Source organism: Anas acuta, chromosome 5, assembly GCF_963932015.1.
Source record: "Anas acuta chromosome 5, bAnaAcu1.1, whole genome shotgun sequence".
Classification (NCBI taxonomy): domain Eukaryota; kingdom Metazoa; phylum Chordata; class Aves; order Anseriformes; family Anatidae; genus Anas; species Anas acuta.
In genome coordinates, this window is record NC_088983.1 from 38286407 (window position 1) to 38303922 (window position 17516).

At 43.1% G+C, this 17516-nt stretch overlaps 1 protein-coding gene and 1 long non-coding RNA gene across 18 annotated transcripts in view; one reads left to right on the forward strand and one right to left on the reverse strand.

Moving 5' to 3' along the window:
• Positions 1-15864, reverse strand: part of GPHN (gephyrin) — a 291218-nt gene extending 275354 nt beyond the window's left edge. For 4 of the 17 annotated variants that reach the window (XM_068684231.1, XM_068684245.1, XM_068684239.1 and 1 more), the window contains exon 1: positions 4649-4823. In XM_068684231.1, coding sequence (XP_068540332.1) covers positions 4649-4712 — 64 coding nt within the window. In that variant the 5' untranslated portion in view covers positions 4713-4823. Of the gene's footprint in view, positions 1-4648; positions 4826-15753 lie in introns of those variants that run through there. The other 13 variants (XM_068684240.1, XM_068684233.1, XM_068684229.1 and 10 more) reach the window with 7 other exon arrangements.
• Positions 4967-9547, forward strand: LOC137857566 (uncharacterized). The gene is made up of 2 exons (XR_011097138.1): positions 4967-5493; positions 6676-9547. It is a non-coding gene; the product is annotated as an uncharacterized lncRNA (long non-coding RNA).
• Positions 15865-17516: the final 1652 nt, after the last annotated feature.

Below are 17516 nucleotides of genomic sequence, written 5' to 3' on the forward strand. Positions count from 1 at the left end.
AATTTATCTTCCATATTTGTAACTTCAGTGTCTTCTCTTCCTTCAGTTCAAAAGAGAACTACTGTAGCAGGCAAATTAAACAGTAGGTAAAAGTCTGCTTTATCAGCAAGAGTCCAGTCACCAACATTTTTCCATGGAGCACATTAAAAATCAGAAAAAAAGCTAGATTCAGGACTTACTTCCTCTCTTCAGCATTGTGAAATTATAAAAAGGAAACTGGACATTTGCATGGACCACTGTCAAGCAACATAAAAGGTTTTCGTGGCAGCCATATCAAAACTCAGGAGAAATGCCTGTGTGAAGACTTAGAGCTACAAATGGCAGAGGGGTCTCCCAGTTACTATGGATAAAGTCAACAGCACGAGAGCCTCGCACTCAGCAAGAGGAGTATCGGGGCTGCTCGGGCTGGAAGGTTTGGCTGCTCCTCTGAACTTCCAGAAGTCATTTGGTCAGCTGAGCCTTGGGGAGAAAAGTGAGGCTGCCAGGAAAAGCACTGACTTGAATCTACGCGTGGAAGATGAGTGTCCACTGAGACGCACTTACTGAGGGGAAGGCAGATCACAGGCAAACCCAAAACCAACTTCAATTTAGGCAGTTAAGGCGATCTGACAGCATCTCCCAACAAACTTAACATCAGCCCTTACGCTCCCACCTCGACCTCTGTGGAAAGCTCACCCTAAGCTGTAATGCATGTCAAAAACATCACCACCACCACCACCGAGAAAAGACCTTGGGGCTTGCAAGAGGAAGAGCCCTCCAGGAAAGTCATGAGAAGTTACTTCTTAAGGTAGAAGATGGACAAATTATCTTTTAGGTGGAAGACCAACTGTGTATGTTTCTAACAGATACTGATACCTAAACTATACTGGTGCCCACTTTTCTCAATGATGAGTTTCACAATCGTTTTTTCCATCACTGACCTTCAGATCCACTCCACCTCTTTGTCTGGAAGGTGTTGTCGAGCAGACCAAGCTCCCACTACCCAAGAAGCGTGCCTGCTTCCAAGGAACAGTTCAGACCCAGCGTGCACGTGCTGTGCTACTTCAACCAGCTAAACGTGCTCGGACACTTCACGACGCTAATGTCATCTTTCACATTGCAGCATTCAGAGGCCAACCAAAGTTTAGGCATCTGGAAACCTTTGCCTGCTTTGCTGCATCAGCCCACGGCAACAACTGCCATTCAAAACATATTAATCTTTACTTAGTGTAAAAAGGAAGAATAAGTATCTGAAGAAGAAATCATGTTGCATTTCACCAAAACCCCTTACTCACTTTAATTATTACAGGGGAAAAAAAGTCTCATAAAGGCAAAAAGCTGTATATCACCACCCTTTCAGCAATAGTACAGATGGTAAAGCTATCCTGAAAAAGCAAATGGCTCTGAGATACTTTCTTTTTGGTAAAAGGAGTAAGAAACAACACAAAAAGAGGAGCAGCAACAGAAAATGCTGTTTGCGTCTGGTGATGATTCCTTCTTGCATATGAGACAAATACTAAGGGAAGTTTTATTAGCCAACCCCTTATCTGACCATTTTTTAAATCAGTAATATTCTGCGAAGAGCTTTTGCTTGTAACCATCTGCTGGTCACTGCCACTGCCATGGAACAATAAGCACTAGATGCTTACTGGACAGAAAACAAGAAGAGAGGTAAAGAAGAAAACGGGGTTGGAAAGGAAAAAGGACAAAATAAAAGAGCAACCAGAGAGACAGAGTCTCTTCTCCACCTGGCTAAGGCAACACCATTTAGATCCCTCTGGATGGCCGAGGGTCTGCTCAGGCCCCAAACAACCAAGGTCACAGGCGATGTAACTTTTACCAACGTCACCATCTCGGAAGGGTGACCTAACATTGATTCAGGCCCAGGCACTGCACACATTCTTTATTTGTAATGCTGAAGTTGGCTAGAAAAACGCTGTGTTTACTGATCCAGGTTCACTATCCTGACACCAATGGTAACTCATTAACAAACTCTTTATGAGAGGTTTTGCAAACATGACAGGCTCACAACATGCACCCAGAGTTTTGCCAGAAGAGGAGTTGTAACTTATTAAGGATGCACTGGTGTATAAGACTGCAGAGAGAGTGTGCATATCGTGCAACCTTCACCATCACTTTTTTTTTAACCAATATACTCTTCCTCTTTTTCACCTGTTTACTTACACCACTTTCCTTGTTTCCCCATGTTTCTTTTTTTATAGAAGATGTCTGAAGTGCAAAATGCCCAAGCTTAGGCCATCATCAGCACATCTCGCTAGCTCACTCTCCATCAGAAAAGTTTACCAATCTGACAGGTAACATTCGAGTCCTTTTAAAATGTGTTTTACCATGAGGGCAACCTTATGACAACACCACATTGAAGTTCATTGTTAGTTCATGCACCTGCACTGCACATCAATGGTAGCAAAGAGAAAACCAAGGTTTGGAACTTCAGTGAGCAGCATCTCCCACCTGAACCAGTCCTTACACACTACCACTGACCACTGAATATGACATTTTCATGGCTTCATTCTTTTCACGTGTTGCAAAGCATCTTGAAATGATTAGAACTCAATCTCCTACTGACAAATTTGTGAGATTTCCTGATCACATAGCACGCAATGCTCCAGTTTACAACAACTTTCACAGCTTTGTAATCTGTCGTTGTTAGTATTCCCTCCTATCTCAACAAACAGGCTCAACGCTACAACTTTCTGTGTAGGGACTTGGAAATAAACACAAATGACATCTGCAAGTCAGCAGGTATTGTATACACTAAGGTACCTCTCCAGATTGCAGAGAGACATCTCTTTCACATTGAGCCAATATCTTAGTTATGAACCCTATCTTAATTATGAACCCCATTCTCTTCCCCACTGACTCTTGACTAAAAGACAGCCCAGATATAAGAGCTGTTGACATGTAAAATTAACAAACAAAAAGAGCAAGGTGCTGCATTCTGCACAATTTTATGTTTGACCAAAACACATTGCTTTGGCTATGCAAAAATAAACAAATTATTTCTACTTTTTCTATTTCTCTACCTTAATTTGTCACAAGCAAAGAAATAGTAATTTCTTTCCAAGTAGGAAACTGGCAATGCACAAACAAACACAAGGGTCTACTAAGCAACACCTACAGCAATAACTTACCCAGATTTATTTTTTAATGCAGTCAACTCTAAGTTACAAAACAAACATTCCCTTTGTTTTATCAATACACCCTAGAGCCATGTGCCTCAATCTCAACAAGAGGCAAGACTAACAAGACCCCCAAGTATAAGCATACATTCCAAAGTAATTCAAAGGGATTCAAAGGGACTACTCCCAAGTACACTGAAATTCCCTCTGAGCACTACGATGCGGTGCAGCAATGCTGCTTTCTGTACTATGAGTACAGCAGGTCTGACAGGAACGCAGACCTCTAAGCCTGCGATGACAAACCCAGATGTATGCATACTGGTACCAAACCCATCGCATGGCTATGATCATAACTGGAGAATCTAAAGAAGCCACAGTATGTCAATTACCTAACTTCTGACCCCTGCACTCTTCTAAATGATGAAACCAAAAATCCAGTGTTCATACTAAACCTGTCCATTCCTACACTTACTCTTTCATCCACCAGCCAAGAAGCAGCTATTAGTTCATTTTTATGAGACAAAAAAAAAAAATCACAAGAGTGAACTGTGAAGTTTGCTGTCCTTCCACAGCTGGCAGCAGCAGGAAGGAGGTGGCCCAAGCCCTCGGGGTGCAAACGTTGTCTTCCAGGGGTTACAGGAAGTGTCAGAAGGGAAAGCAATTTAGTTTGGCCAAGGACATGATATCCAAGTGACACGTTTATGTAAGATTTGATTCCATGCTTATGAATACATATCGATTAGACAAAGAGAGCCTTGTGCAATCCTTCAAAACCAGTGTCCCCAGCACAACAGGAGAATAATCACTGGCAACGTTCTTCAGATTGAGTGCAAAGCCGTGGCGTTAGGGGGAAGGGGGCTCGAGCCGCCCTGCCCGCCTGTCCCTTATTTTTCCTTCACACGAGGCACCGGGCGGTGTGGCCGGGCCCGGGGCTGTACCCAGGGGGCAGCCGCAGGCGGGCGGGGAGCGGCAGCGGGCGGGAGGCGAGGCCGGGCCGCGCTGCGGGACCCGCGCGGGGCCGGGGCCGGGAGCGGGAGCGGGGCCGTGCCCGGTGCATTGTGGGAGCGGCGCGGGGGAGCCCCGCAGCCCTCAGCGCTGAGCCCGCCGCCGGCCGCCCCGCGGAGCCCCCCCCGCAACTTCAGCGGCCGCAGGGCGCGCCGGGGGCGGGCGGCGGCGGCTCCGAGCCGCCCCCCCGGCCGGGCCGGGGCCCCGCCGAGCCCCGCGCCGCCGCTTCAGCACCGCGCTCCGGGACAGCGCCCGCGGCTCGCGGCTGCCGGCCCCGCGGCTCGCCCCCGGCCCTCCCCCGCGCGGCGCGGCGCAGGGGGCGCCTCCTCCCGCAGGCAGCGGCGCCGCCCCCGGCCCGCAGCGCCCGGCCGCGCCGCCCCGAGGCCTCGGCTCCCTGCGCAGCGCCGGCAGCGCGGCGGGAGAACGGGAGAACCCCCCCGGCCCCGGCCCCAGCCCCGGCCCCGGCCCGGGCGCGGAGCCGCGGTCGCTCCCCCCCCCCCTTCCCCCGGTGGCGGCGGCGCTACCTGTGAGGACGCCGACGCGGATCTGGTGGTCGTGGTTGGTCAGGACCATGCCCTCGGCCGCCATGTTGCCCGGCGCAGCCACCGCACTGACGGGCGGGCGGGCGGGCGGCCGCCGGGGGGAGGGGGCGCGCGCGCGGCACCGGCGCGAGCGCAGAGAGGGGGCGGGGCGGGGCCGCGGAGGGAGGGGCGGGGACAGCGCCGGCACCGCGCGCGCGGGGCAGGGGCGGAGGGAGGGAGGGAGGGGAGGGAGGGAGCGGCGCCCAGGCAGCAGCAATCGAGCGCCGAGCGCGGCGGGGAGGGGAGGGGAGAGGAGGGGAGAGGGAGGGGCCGGGCTGGGCCGTGCTGCAGCCAAAGCAAAGCCCGCCCGGCTCCGGCGGGTCTGAAATGAGCCCAAGCACAAGCGGGAGGCGCGAGGTTTCGCGGCTTCCTGCAGGGCAGCCTCACGCCCTGCACTAAAGCAGCAGAGTCCGTGCAGCCGCTGGGTTCGTCGCTCCCCCGGGCAGGAAGGGAGAGGGGCAGGGTTAAGGCTCCACGGGCAGCACTCCCGCGTAGTGCTTCCCGTGGGATGCGTGGGGGTTTCTGTGTGGAAACCTATGGGAGGTTGGATTAAGGCAATGGGATGGTCCGAGCTTACAGATGTGGCACAAGGCTGACCAAGGAGAAGCTGAAAGCAATGCGAGTGCTTTCTGGTACTGTGGTGTGAGAGTCCCTGTAAATTGGACTGTCAGTATCATGGCACATCCACAATCACTCACGAGAAGGCTGTGAACAGGCTGATTTTCTGCAGCCAAGTTTTCATCAATAAGGAAACAAGTTTGCCTGCGAAAGAAGCCTTTTTACTACAGGTAGGCAGATGTTCTGGGTCATAGCAGAGCTCATGTTGGCTGTCCAGAGAAAAAAACAACTTTTCCTCATCAAAGCCAATGTGCAGCTGGTGGTCACGTTTTGCCCTGGTCAACTATAGCGCAACTTGGTAACCTCTCTGGAAATATTTGACGTTACTTTGTCTGCCAGTTGTTAATGACCAATCTCTGCCCATTACCAAAGCACCGCCCTTTCATTAAGCCGTCTCTTTCAGCCACGTTTGTTCCATGTCTACTGGCTGACACAGCAGGCTTTCTTATTTTATCACAAACACCATAGGGTGGCATATTTTGATGACTTGTTTGGATGAAACGGTTTGACTGTACAAGACAAACCATTCTGTTACATATAGAAATCATGAAACAAAAGCAGAGGCCAGTATGATGCCATTTGCTTCTGTTGATTCAAGTGTGGGCAATGATACCTTACAAGCTGACTGAAAGTTATCAGAGCAAGATGTTTAATAATTAGAATAGATGTACAATATTTCTGCCCAGAGAAGCTGTGGATGCCCCATCCCTGGAGGTGTTCAAGGCCAGGTTGGATGGGGCTTGGAGCAACCTGGTCTGATGGGTGTCACCCCTGTTCAGGGCAGGGTGGTTGGAACTGGTTTGGAACCCAACCCGTTCTATGATTCAATGGTTTCTCTCATTTTATGGTCAGACAGGTTTTGGGCTTCACTGGATTTGGTTTGGTTATGTTTTGGTTTGGTTTGCAGTGGCTCCTCAAATTTAATTTCTTAACGCTTATTATTTTCCATTTTGACTTGGTTGGCTAGCTGGATCAGCAGTGGGACACAGCTACTTGAGTGTATGCCATTGGTACAGATCCAGCTGAAGTCATGAAACGCTGGCTTAATGAATCATTAATGGAATTCAGAACATTTTATTTCTATGCCACTGATGCAAATCCAAGCAAGGTCAAGAGACTAGCTGGCTCAGTGGTTCAATAATAGGAAACAGACTTCTACCTCGAGCTTATTGATGCCAGTCTACAAAGAGTTGGGAAACTAAGTTTTGAGACAGTAAAAATGAAGCTTTTTCAGTCTTTAAAGTCAGTCTATTATACATGATTACTTTCTGATGTGCTTTAATAGCCTGTATTGATCTATAATTTTTTTAAAGGTTAGTATAAACATGTTTTCTCTATATCCACTGATACAGCACAATGTTCATCACTCTAAAAGAAGAAGGTACAAGAGATGATCTCTCCAAACAATGCCTTCCCTTAGGCAAGTATCTGGGGGAAAAGACGGGATATGCATCGCATTTAAGCTATGTAAGACTAGCAAACTATCTGTACGCCTTCACAGACCGTGCTGCCATGTCCGTGAGTCATCCTTGCAACACCCTCCTTGCCAGAGGCCTCCTGAGAACTTTATAGGTTTATACCCCCGGCAGGAGCAGGAGCCCAGCTTCAGCAACTGTCCCAACCATTGGTGGGAGGGAAAGCGCGTGGTTCACATAGGGTAAACGTGCAGTACTCCTTGTGCTTCATGCAGGCTTGCAAGGTCAGATTTAGCTATTTAGAAGAGACTCCCCATGTCTGCCTGTGAGATTACAAAATGAGAGAAGCTGCTAACTCTTCCACTTGGTGACAAACTACATCACAACATAGCTCATGCCTATTTGCCATATGTGCATTTGCAGCAATGACAGGCATGTGGAAAACTCCTAAGGAAACGTGGCCCATGCAGACATCCTTGCCTCTAGCCTCCTTCTCTCACTGCCTCCTCCTACTCAGCTACCTGTTGTGGTGCAACTTTTGAAATGGCACCATATGTTATGGATGCAACCTCATGTATATTCTCAGAAACAACAGCATCTGGAAGACTGAAGTTTACTGAGCTTATATGGTATCATTTTGATGGCTCCGTGGTAGTGATAACCATGTAAGTCCTCTCCGATCCAGTTGCCATTCAGCCCTTTTTTTTCTCTCTCATACTCTGGTCAGGCTATAAAAGCCAAAGTTCTTCCCTCCCCACCATCCTGCCCAGGACCAAGGGTATAATAAAACCGTATCTAGTTATTTAATGCAAAAAGTAGATCTATCCAGCCTGTATCATCTGCGATTTCAGATGTTGTTTTTTCACAGCTCAGTTGAAGAAAAAAAGTTTCTTTCTCTCTGAGCCTTTGGAGATGAACATTTTGTAGGTCTCTGTCCATGGCGTGTTGGCACTATGTGATCGCGCTGCATTAGGCATACTTCTGTCCAGATTTTCCCAGACAAAATTCAAGAAGTGCCAAGCAGGGAGGTCCCAAACTGAAGTATACTCACAGCTTGGTACCAAGGGTTTGAACCTATCAATCAAGAGCAGTGGAAGTCCTGAAAATCTTGTAGAAAGGCTTACTTTTTGTGGTTGTTCATCATTCTTTGAGCTGGTCCTACCATGAGTGTTAATTCTCTGTATCACCCTAAGGAAGATACACTTGATATTTAGCTGCAGTTCCTCTAACCTCACAAAGTAGCACCTTCTTGAAGGACAGTATGTTAAGCAAGGACTTCCACTACCAAGAACTTGAAAATGGTGCCAGCCAAAGGTAAACTTTTATGACTTTTGCAGGGATGATGAGAAGCCCAACATGCCCCAGTACCAATTCTTCTGGGCCACTGCAGTCCTTACTGGCAACTTTCCAACAAACAACCTGTCTAAGAGCAGAACCAAGGTCTTTCGGAGAGGTATGCGATACATGTGGTGTGACTACAAACGCAGTTCAGTTGATTCACTACTAGTATGGGTGCCTAACAAAAATAAATGAATCTTAGTGTGACTCCACATGAGTGGTGTTGACACATTCAATTGTCTGTGCTTCATTTGCTGCAAAACAGTATCTATTTTAGAGAAGCAGTTGATGAGTTTAGCATACACAAAGAGTAGACAGATTTAAAAGATACCGTACTGGAACATTCTATTTTTGAAATTTCACTTTGACAAAACTGCCTCATTAAGAACTTGGGTATGAAAAGATGGAAAATTTTTTTGGATCTCATGCAAAGTAAATTCAGAATTCTGATGAGCTGAATCAGTTCTTTCCATACATTATTTTCCTTTATCTGTGTTTCCCTTTGTTTCTGCATAAAAGATGAAATAAAAAATTATGAAACCTTGGTTTTGATTAATGAGCAAGACACTCCAAACTAAATAAGGCAGAAAGAGGAAGGTAAGTATTTTGAATCCACAGTTAAATTATAATATTTCAGAATGAACTAGCCACAAATGATCATTACATGTTGTGGCCAAAATTGAACAAATGACAGCTTGCTTTTGCATGGAATTCTATCCCGTTGATTGCTTTGATTTTATACAAGCGTTAAAAATACTACAACAGATCCTTTAAGGAAGGGAGGATATTATGTGGAGAAGGGCAGCTACAACCTCCTGAAGGGAGACTGAAGGCAAATTCTCCAACACTCATTGAAAAATACTGTGTTTGAGCTCTGGATTACATGCTAGTGGTTTTGAATGAGTTCCTTAGCCTTCAGGCATATGCAACTATATCAACAACTTAAATTCAGGCAAAAAGCAAGTAGCAACGCCTTCTGAAGAAATACTTTTGTTGTTATCTACGGACTATGTTATTAAAACCAATAGTGCATAGTATGCTTCATGCTTAGTGACCGGGTGAGACGGTTTTGGCTCTATTCATTTTCTGTAAGTTTGCTTGGTTTTCCACTCCTCAAAAATAAAATCCCTACCTTATTTACTGTTTCTGCTTATACATCTTTGCATTCTAGCTCAGTATATGAGGTTTGCCACCTGAGCGCATAGAAGATTACCAAACGGTCCAAATAACACAGCATTTTTATGAACCATTATTTGTAGTCATATTAAATGCAGGAAGATGGTAATGCATGTTACCCAAGTATTATTGGGGCTTTATATATTTTCTGTTTTAGAAAAGGCTAAAATTTGCTGGATACATCTTGTAGTAGCTTTAGTCTTGCTCCTGAACACTTTCTTACCTAAGTTTCATTTCAGACGTTTCTTTAACTCCTAATGTAGTCAGACTGGTTAAAAAAAAAACAAAAAAAACACCACCCCACATCTTCCACAGTTAATCAAATTTCAAGCAGAAAAGCACATAGGAAAAAAAATACTTTCAGTAACAGACCTTTCTTTTCATCTTTTCATTTCCATGGCACTCTTTAGTCCTGTGGCTTTACTTCCATCTGTCCTACTGCACTGCCTGTTTAAGATGCTAATCTAGCTGCTATTGCCACAGTATCCAAGTATATCACAATCAATCTATTTATCCTGATGTCTGCAAGATGTGGCACTGTTGCTCTTGTTTATAGAGAGAGGGGTAACAGAGCTACTTGGGTTGCATTATAAGAGCCTTGCTGACAAATGCTGTGGTATCATGGTTTCTTGATCCAGGACCTGTCACAGTCTCCTTGGCTCCCGCAGAAGCAGCATATGGGCCTGCGCTTGGGTCACACCTCAACAGAAAAAGAAACCTGGACAGGACATTCAGCTGGGACCTGCAAGTTTGAAAGTGCTGCAGATCTCCAGTCGAATATGGGCCTGAAATCTGAATTTAAATCTATACCTCTAGGAGTGCTAGGCAGCAAGCTGTCAGCTGTTCTGAAGGGGTTAAGGCTTTCTAGTTGCTCTTGTTTACAGTTTACTTTGAGTAAATAATAGCATGACTGACTATTTGCAGTGTTAAGGAACTCACTTGGGGAAAGGGAGAGCAGAGTTCTAGTCCAAAATTTAACCAGCATTTATCCTAAAACTGGAACAGGGACTGGAAATGAACTATGCCCAGATCCTTGCTTCTAAGTTAGACAGTCACATTCATGATCTAAATTATTTTTTTTCTATTTCTTCCTCCTCCTTTCTCTCTCTCTCCCTCTCAAATGAATTCTTTTCTTCCTTTTTCTTACTCCACCTGTCAGTACTGCAGTTTATGCTTAAAACCATTTAAGTAAATTTACATTAAATCTTATTGGCATTAATTAAGACAATTACATAGATGAAGCTAAGCATTTTGGTTGTTTTCTAGCCAAACAGAAAAGGTTTCAAAATGTTATTGGACCAATGCAAAAGTTTCTGGGTAAAATAAATACTGAAAACATATTTTGTACTGAACAGTGCATTCAGTTCAACCTCAAATGAAATATCTCTGGTTTTCACATAGATCTTATTTGATTGACTTTTATTAAGTTGTACACAATTTCCAAAGAGAAAAGAATTGTGCTGAAAAGAAAAATGAAAATGTCTTTTGAAAATGTCAGCATTTCAGATCCTACACTACTGGACCTAGGAGAGTGGCTACACAATTGCAGGTGCAGCTCCAGCGGAGATGCATCACTGCAGCCAAAAGGGGGACATTTTGCTCCTCAGCCTTCCTGCTCCACTCCTCCTGCGCCCTCACCCTTTCCACACCTGATCCTTGCTCCTTTCTGGCGCTGTGCTCCTAGGCTCCTCCATCAGCCAACGTATTTCACTGCTATGGCAGGAAGCTGTGAAGGATTTTAATACAGTCTGGCAGGAAACTAACTCACAGATGGGTCTGAGGAGTGCCAGAGACAGCACAGTAATTAGTGTGAATGGAAGGCAGGGGTCAGTGGAAACTTGGAAAGGTGGGACAGGACCTGCCTCTTTTGTCTGTTTTGTTGGCTCGCCACACCTCATGGAATGGCATCTGAAAAGATGTCAATCTGGGGAAAAAAAGTGGTATTTCTGACTACACCAATAGTTCGCCTGGTCAAATTCTTGTTCCTTTGAGCCAGTTGTATTAGAAAATCAAGGATTAGAATTAACACTTCTTCCAATCCTTGTTTCATATTTAACTGCAATATTTCTATGTCTCCTCTCCTATTTGACATTTTCAAATCTCTTCCTCAAGAAATGCAGCCTGTGACCAACCATTCATTCACAAAGCCCGTTGCCACTATGTCTGGGCTCTGCTAACACTTTGAGAACTGCAGTTGCTACGTCTGATGGCAAACACTTTCTTTTCAACTACTGTAAAGTGGGCCCTTGTTATTAATGCAATCTGTATTCAGGATGACATCCCAAATTAAATTTCCTTCTGAACGTATTCATCAAGGGTATATTTCCAGGAAGGAAAGACTATTGCTGCATGCATCTATTACCATTATCTCCAATACCTCTCTCCAACACATACATATTTCTCCCACTGTCTCCTTTCCCCCTGGTGACAAATCAATTCATATGATGGGAAAAGGTCATCCTAGCCCACATGATAAAGCAGAGGCTCTATGTCAAAACCGCGGCTGGGACTGATCCTGTTAGTGCTGTTCCTGTGCACAGCACATGCTGGGGCTGTAAAACAAGTTGTCCAGCTACACCTCACATGAGAGTTCACAGCATAAAAGAGGACTGTTGTGCTGCATGTACAAGAGATAAAGGTCTAGCAGCTGGAAGTCATGAGAAAGGGCTCAGCTGTGTGAGTCCAGTATTGGCAGTCCTGAGGCCATCGCATGTATGTGCAACCACAGGCTTTTCTAGAGATACAGCGTTCCAGCCCAGTGGTACCCAGCACATCTGAAAAAAAGGACACTTAAAAACAGAACAAAAATAACGTAGAAGCAAGTGAGTGAACTGTTCTGGATAGTATGCAGAAAATATTAGCTAATGGGCTGCACTTTCTCAGACTTCCACAGAACAGATTGCTCTTCATCATCATATGCTTTCTGTAAAAAGGAGGTGATTTCTTGGGGAAAAAATGTAATAATTAAGGATTTTATGTTATTTAAGTATTTCCAAATTTATTTTTTAAATCCTGGCTAAGTAGGCAGATTGCTTCCTTGCCAAAAAGGAAGCCATTTGCAAAGGAAGAATATAGGAGACTCAGGACTTAAAAAGCCAACCTTGATAAAGATTTGTGGAAAATCTTTTTATCAGTATTTTTTATATCGAGTAAGTCAGCTACTGGGCATATATGTAACTGTACAGATTGGCTTTTGAAATAATGGGAGCACATCTGTATCTGTACTAGAGCCATTATAGCATAGAATAAGTTCTACTTCCACATGAAGTTGTGTCACTAACTTCAGGTGTTTCCTCGAAATACTACCTACTTGAATATTTTTAAAGTAGCTTTTGTGAAGAATAATACTGTCTGGATAAGTGCAGTGTATAAGTTCAGTAGGAACTCTCTTTGGAAATTAACTCAATGATTAAAGAACCCAACTCCGGTGACACTGCTAAACATGCTAACTGCCATCACTGTTTTACCTGTCCCTGAAACAGGCTTTTAAGTTTTCCACCTCGGCTTTATGCTTCAAGAAATGCCACAGGTGACTAGCACACTCCTGGTTTTTTCCACTTGCAATCTTATCTTGATTTTAGATTTTTTAATTATTGACTTTGTTTTTTTATGTTATTTCTTTTGGCACCCTGAGATCCTTCTAGGTAACTGATCAAACCACTTGTACCCTGTACGGGAAGGTCATGCAATTCTTTATTTGCTGAAATACAATCACAGTGCAAAGCGTTTCTGAAAGAGCTGACTGTTCCCAATCAATCTCTGTTGGTCTTTTGTGCTGACAAAGATTGAACTCCACATATTGTTACACTCGATTGTAAATCTTACCAATCTTTTCTTCTCTTGACTGAATACACAAACTCAGCTTCACTATAGGAAAGGATAACCCCTGCTTTCAATGGGGCTTTTACACCGTCAGCCCAGGCAAGATGGGCATCTTCTGAGACATTTACAATCTAAAGGAACTTATTGAGCTGTCAAATGCCTTGAGCCAAGGGATCTTTCAGTCAAAGCACAGAAACACACAGCTGATCAGGGTCTGCCTTTCTCTACACTCAGAAATATTCCATTTTATATCTATCAGTATAGTTAAAGTAATCCACCCTCATGGAATGCTTGAGTGCACACTAGTAGAGAAGTGTTGACAGCAGTTTAGCTTATTTGCATTAAAGAAAAGGAATTAAGCATGTTGATGAAAGCACCTTGTTACAAATGTATGGGGGATGGATCCATGTAATAATTTTAATTTAAATATAGCATTGCTTAGATCCAGCTGTAACAATTACCGAAGCTTGGAACTGTATATACAGTAGCCTCTGAATACAATTACACTTCCCACAGTCAAAGGATCTGGAACAAACACATTGCATACATACATTTTTTGTTACGCCTCCCTATATGGTACTTGTAGCCACCTGTATTTTACCATTCCCTTGGGGTCTACCATTCTCTTCAGTCTAACCGAATTGGTGAGGCTGTATGGTGCTGCATGGTCAGGCAAGGGCTTGCAACTACTCTGTAAAAAGGACTGTTTGTCTAGACAGTAACATACTGATTTGATGTATATTCAGTGGCTGCTGCTCTTTTACAGAATTACTTGAGTGAGAGAACAAGATAATTGGTATTTTTTCCATCAGTATTCCAGTAGCTCTGTTTAGAATAAATGGCATTATGATATTCTTGAACAAACTTGAGATCAGTGCGTAAAATATATAACTTAGCAGCACAAATACGCTTTTATCAAACTCATAATATTGACTATACCGTTAACTTTGCCTCAGTAAAACATACTACAGACAAGTAATGACAAATTGTTATTGACAATACAGCTCTTGTATGCTGTTAACTGTTGTTAACTTGATTTCTTATTTAAACGTGTAATTTTTTCAATATATAGCTTTTTAGTACGCAACACATTAGTACTAAAAGCACCTTTCCAAATAGTTTACTACATTGTTTCTCTGAAATCTAAGAAACTATAGTGTTATTATCAATTTCTATTTTGGGTAAAAACAATGTATTAGAATACGCATGTATTACGGAAGTAATGCATTTCCTTATTTCTCAACAGCAAAAGGTGCAGCCTATCTTCCAGCTTTGGCCCTGCATTGTCAAACCACTCGCTTTGTAGCTGTAGTCTGCTTCTTCCAGATAGCTTCTCATTACAGTATTAGAACCCCAAAACTCAATCTAGCAGTTAAGACTGCTAAAGAAAGACAGCTCCTTCATTTCATTTCCATCTTGGACACGGTCCTTATTTTCTAAAAGAGCTTTGAAGAGGCTCTATTTAATGTGAAAATTACCTAATTGCCAAACTGCTGCAGATTCTGAGTTGTCATCACAAAAAATTCCCTTAGATTCCCATTCACCTAGCATTGCATTTTTTATGTCCACAGCTTACGACACAAGAACTTTAGGGTCCTAAATTTGCTTACCACAAACAAACTTGTCAGGCTAAGCTTGGCAGCTACTTAGAAAGTATTTTTTCATGTAACTGACCTTTCTAAGTATGTCATAGCTGGCAAATAAACTTGTTCTGGGAGCATGGTATCCTTTTATTTCATTGCTGTTCTTAGCAATGTTACTTTTATTGCTCTACTCAGATTTCATGTATCGTTAACTTCAAGGGTGACATTAACTTGAGTAGGAAACCAGATGTTTTTCTCCCAACTGTAACTAAAATACTGTCTTACAATTTAAATGACAACATTTTCATGAAATATGGAATATTATGTAAGGGCTCAAATCACATCTTCAACTAAAAGCGTCTCTGTGTATATGTAGACAAGTCTGAAAATGTGTGTGCAAAATGTTTTGTTTTGTTTTAATTTCTGTTGCTGCTTATTGTACAAATATTGAACTCAAGGAACAAGGAGTCATGGTCAAAATTTCCACTGTTACTAATTTTTATGCAGGCTGCTCACCCACATAAATGACACTAAGAGATGCTGAGCATCTGCCTATAAAATGTATAAATGCATTTTTGGCTTTGCAGCTCCCGGTATCAGTTGACATATTTTGAAACTGTGAGTTGCCCAAAATCGCATAATATTTTACAGCAGGAAACAGGGTAACCATTCTGATTTTATGGTGTCCATGACATGATTCTGTGATTCTATCATTTGTTTCAGCTGTTTACACAATGTTGTTTGCCCATTTTAGTTGAGCAGGTATTCTCTAGGTACTTTTAGCACAGAATTTTCTACAGGTCTTTTTCTGAGATGTATTAATCGCTCTTTGTAGTAGGTTGGTTGAGTAGAGAGTTTTCATAGAATAGAACCATAGAATCATTTATGTTAGAAAAGACCTCTAACTGGGAAACTTTCTGCAGATGCATTGGAATTTTGTTCCTTCCACCACTAAATAAAGCTTATTAACCTATTGCTTTGAATACAGTGTTTAAATATAGCCAGGTAGTATGTATTTGTTTTACTTACAGTCCCACCTCGCTATTTGAAAATACACTTTTCTTAAATATGACCTGAGTGTAATTCTTTCTGGTACCTGGTTTTGGAAGAGATTGCTTGCCGTTCATCTGCTGTGTATGTGTTTCAGGAGAATATCTTCATATGTCCAGAACTGCTTTTCTGTCTCCAGTGGTCAGCCTCAAGTGTAACATAGGAAGCTGCTAAGCATAGAAAAACATCTGTTTAGTAGGTGAGACCTCTGAAGGATTTTCAGCTTAGTTTTGTAGAAGGAAACTGAATTTATTTATTTATTTATTTATTCCTGTTGCTGTCATAGTGCTAGGAATAAGGAAGATAGTCTGTCAAGCAGAATAAAAAATGTTATTTCCTTGCTGTATCATCAAATAAGATGAGCCTCTAGAGAGGCTCAGATAAGGGATCCTCTAAAATCCATTTCATATACTGATAAAAAGTGTAATTAATACTAGAATTAAAGTAAAGTTTTAAAAGCTGTTGCTTTACCTGCCAGAGCAGGTGAGGGCAAATGCTGTGTGGCATCTTGAGTTTCAGCCATCATTAAGTGTTGGAGATATTGATGGCGTTTTGCCATCAACTTGTGTTAAATTCATACAACAGTATTATTCATTGCGGAGTGAATTTTTGTAATGACAGGTTGAAATTTGCAACAGTTTTGACGTACTTTTGAGCCTTTCACTATGGAGTGCTTTTAAGAAAGCTCCAAGTCTTGGTAGATACGTCAGTGATTCTGTTACACAGTGGGGAGCATACTGCCATAGGGTGTGTGGCCGTACTGCAGCCAAGCTGCCTGATTACACCAATAACTCACTCACAGTCAAGAGTATTTCAAACAACATTTTCTTTTTCATGTCTAATAAATTTCACTTGCTTCCAATCAACCATATGGCCAAAGTGGATGTTCCTGTTTCTTTCACCTCTCACATCCCCTCAGCTCTAGCAATTGTATATCCACAGGGAGCATCCAGATCACTGATCTGATCTAATGGAGTAATAACATTTTTCTTGTGGTGGTTCAATATTCTGTTGTATTAATGAGTTGATCTAATCAATGTCTGCAGTCATTGGGAGAGGAGTGGGCAGAGAGAAAGAAAAGGGTGTTGGGAAGGGAGGAAGGATAGGCTTGGCCCCTTTACTGACAGCATAATGTGAAACTTTACCTCTAATTAAACCTTGTGACAGTGGTGTTATTTTTAAACTTAGCACTGTGAGTGAATTATCACTGTAATGTGAAACTGCACTGTTGCTGTGTCCTCCCAGACATACCATTCCTGTGACCCTTTTTTTTTAATCCCCTTCTCTCATAAGTGCTCCCCTTAACTTTGTTATGGGCCTTCTAATTTACTTCTATTATGACTTCCAAACTCTAACTCCCTTTTGACTCCACAGACTCTATAAATGGAGAATCCTTGCAAGTGCTTGGCCTCTTTACTTTCCCTCCCTAAAATGAGATTCTTTACACCTTTGAGCAGAACAGTCACCACCTGCCTTCCTACACCAGTATGCTCACCTCAGGGAACTAGAAATCTGTACTCCACCCTTCTCTGTCTTAGAACCACTTGATGGCTTAGCTTGGAAGAGATCTCTGGAGATTATCTTGTCTAAATTCCCTGCCCAAAACAAGGCCAGCTAAGGCAGGTTGCTAAGGAGTGTATCTGGTCAGGTTTTGAGTATCTCCAAGGATGGAGACCTCTCTGGGCAATCTGTGCCAATCACCCTTAAAGTAAAGTAGAGTCACAAGTACAACGAAGATAATCTTGAGGCAAACAGGTACTATAAATACCCACAAGTTACGTGTTTACATGATATGCAAACAGCAGCAAT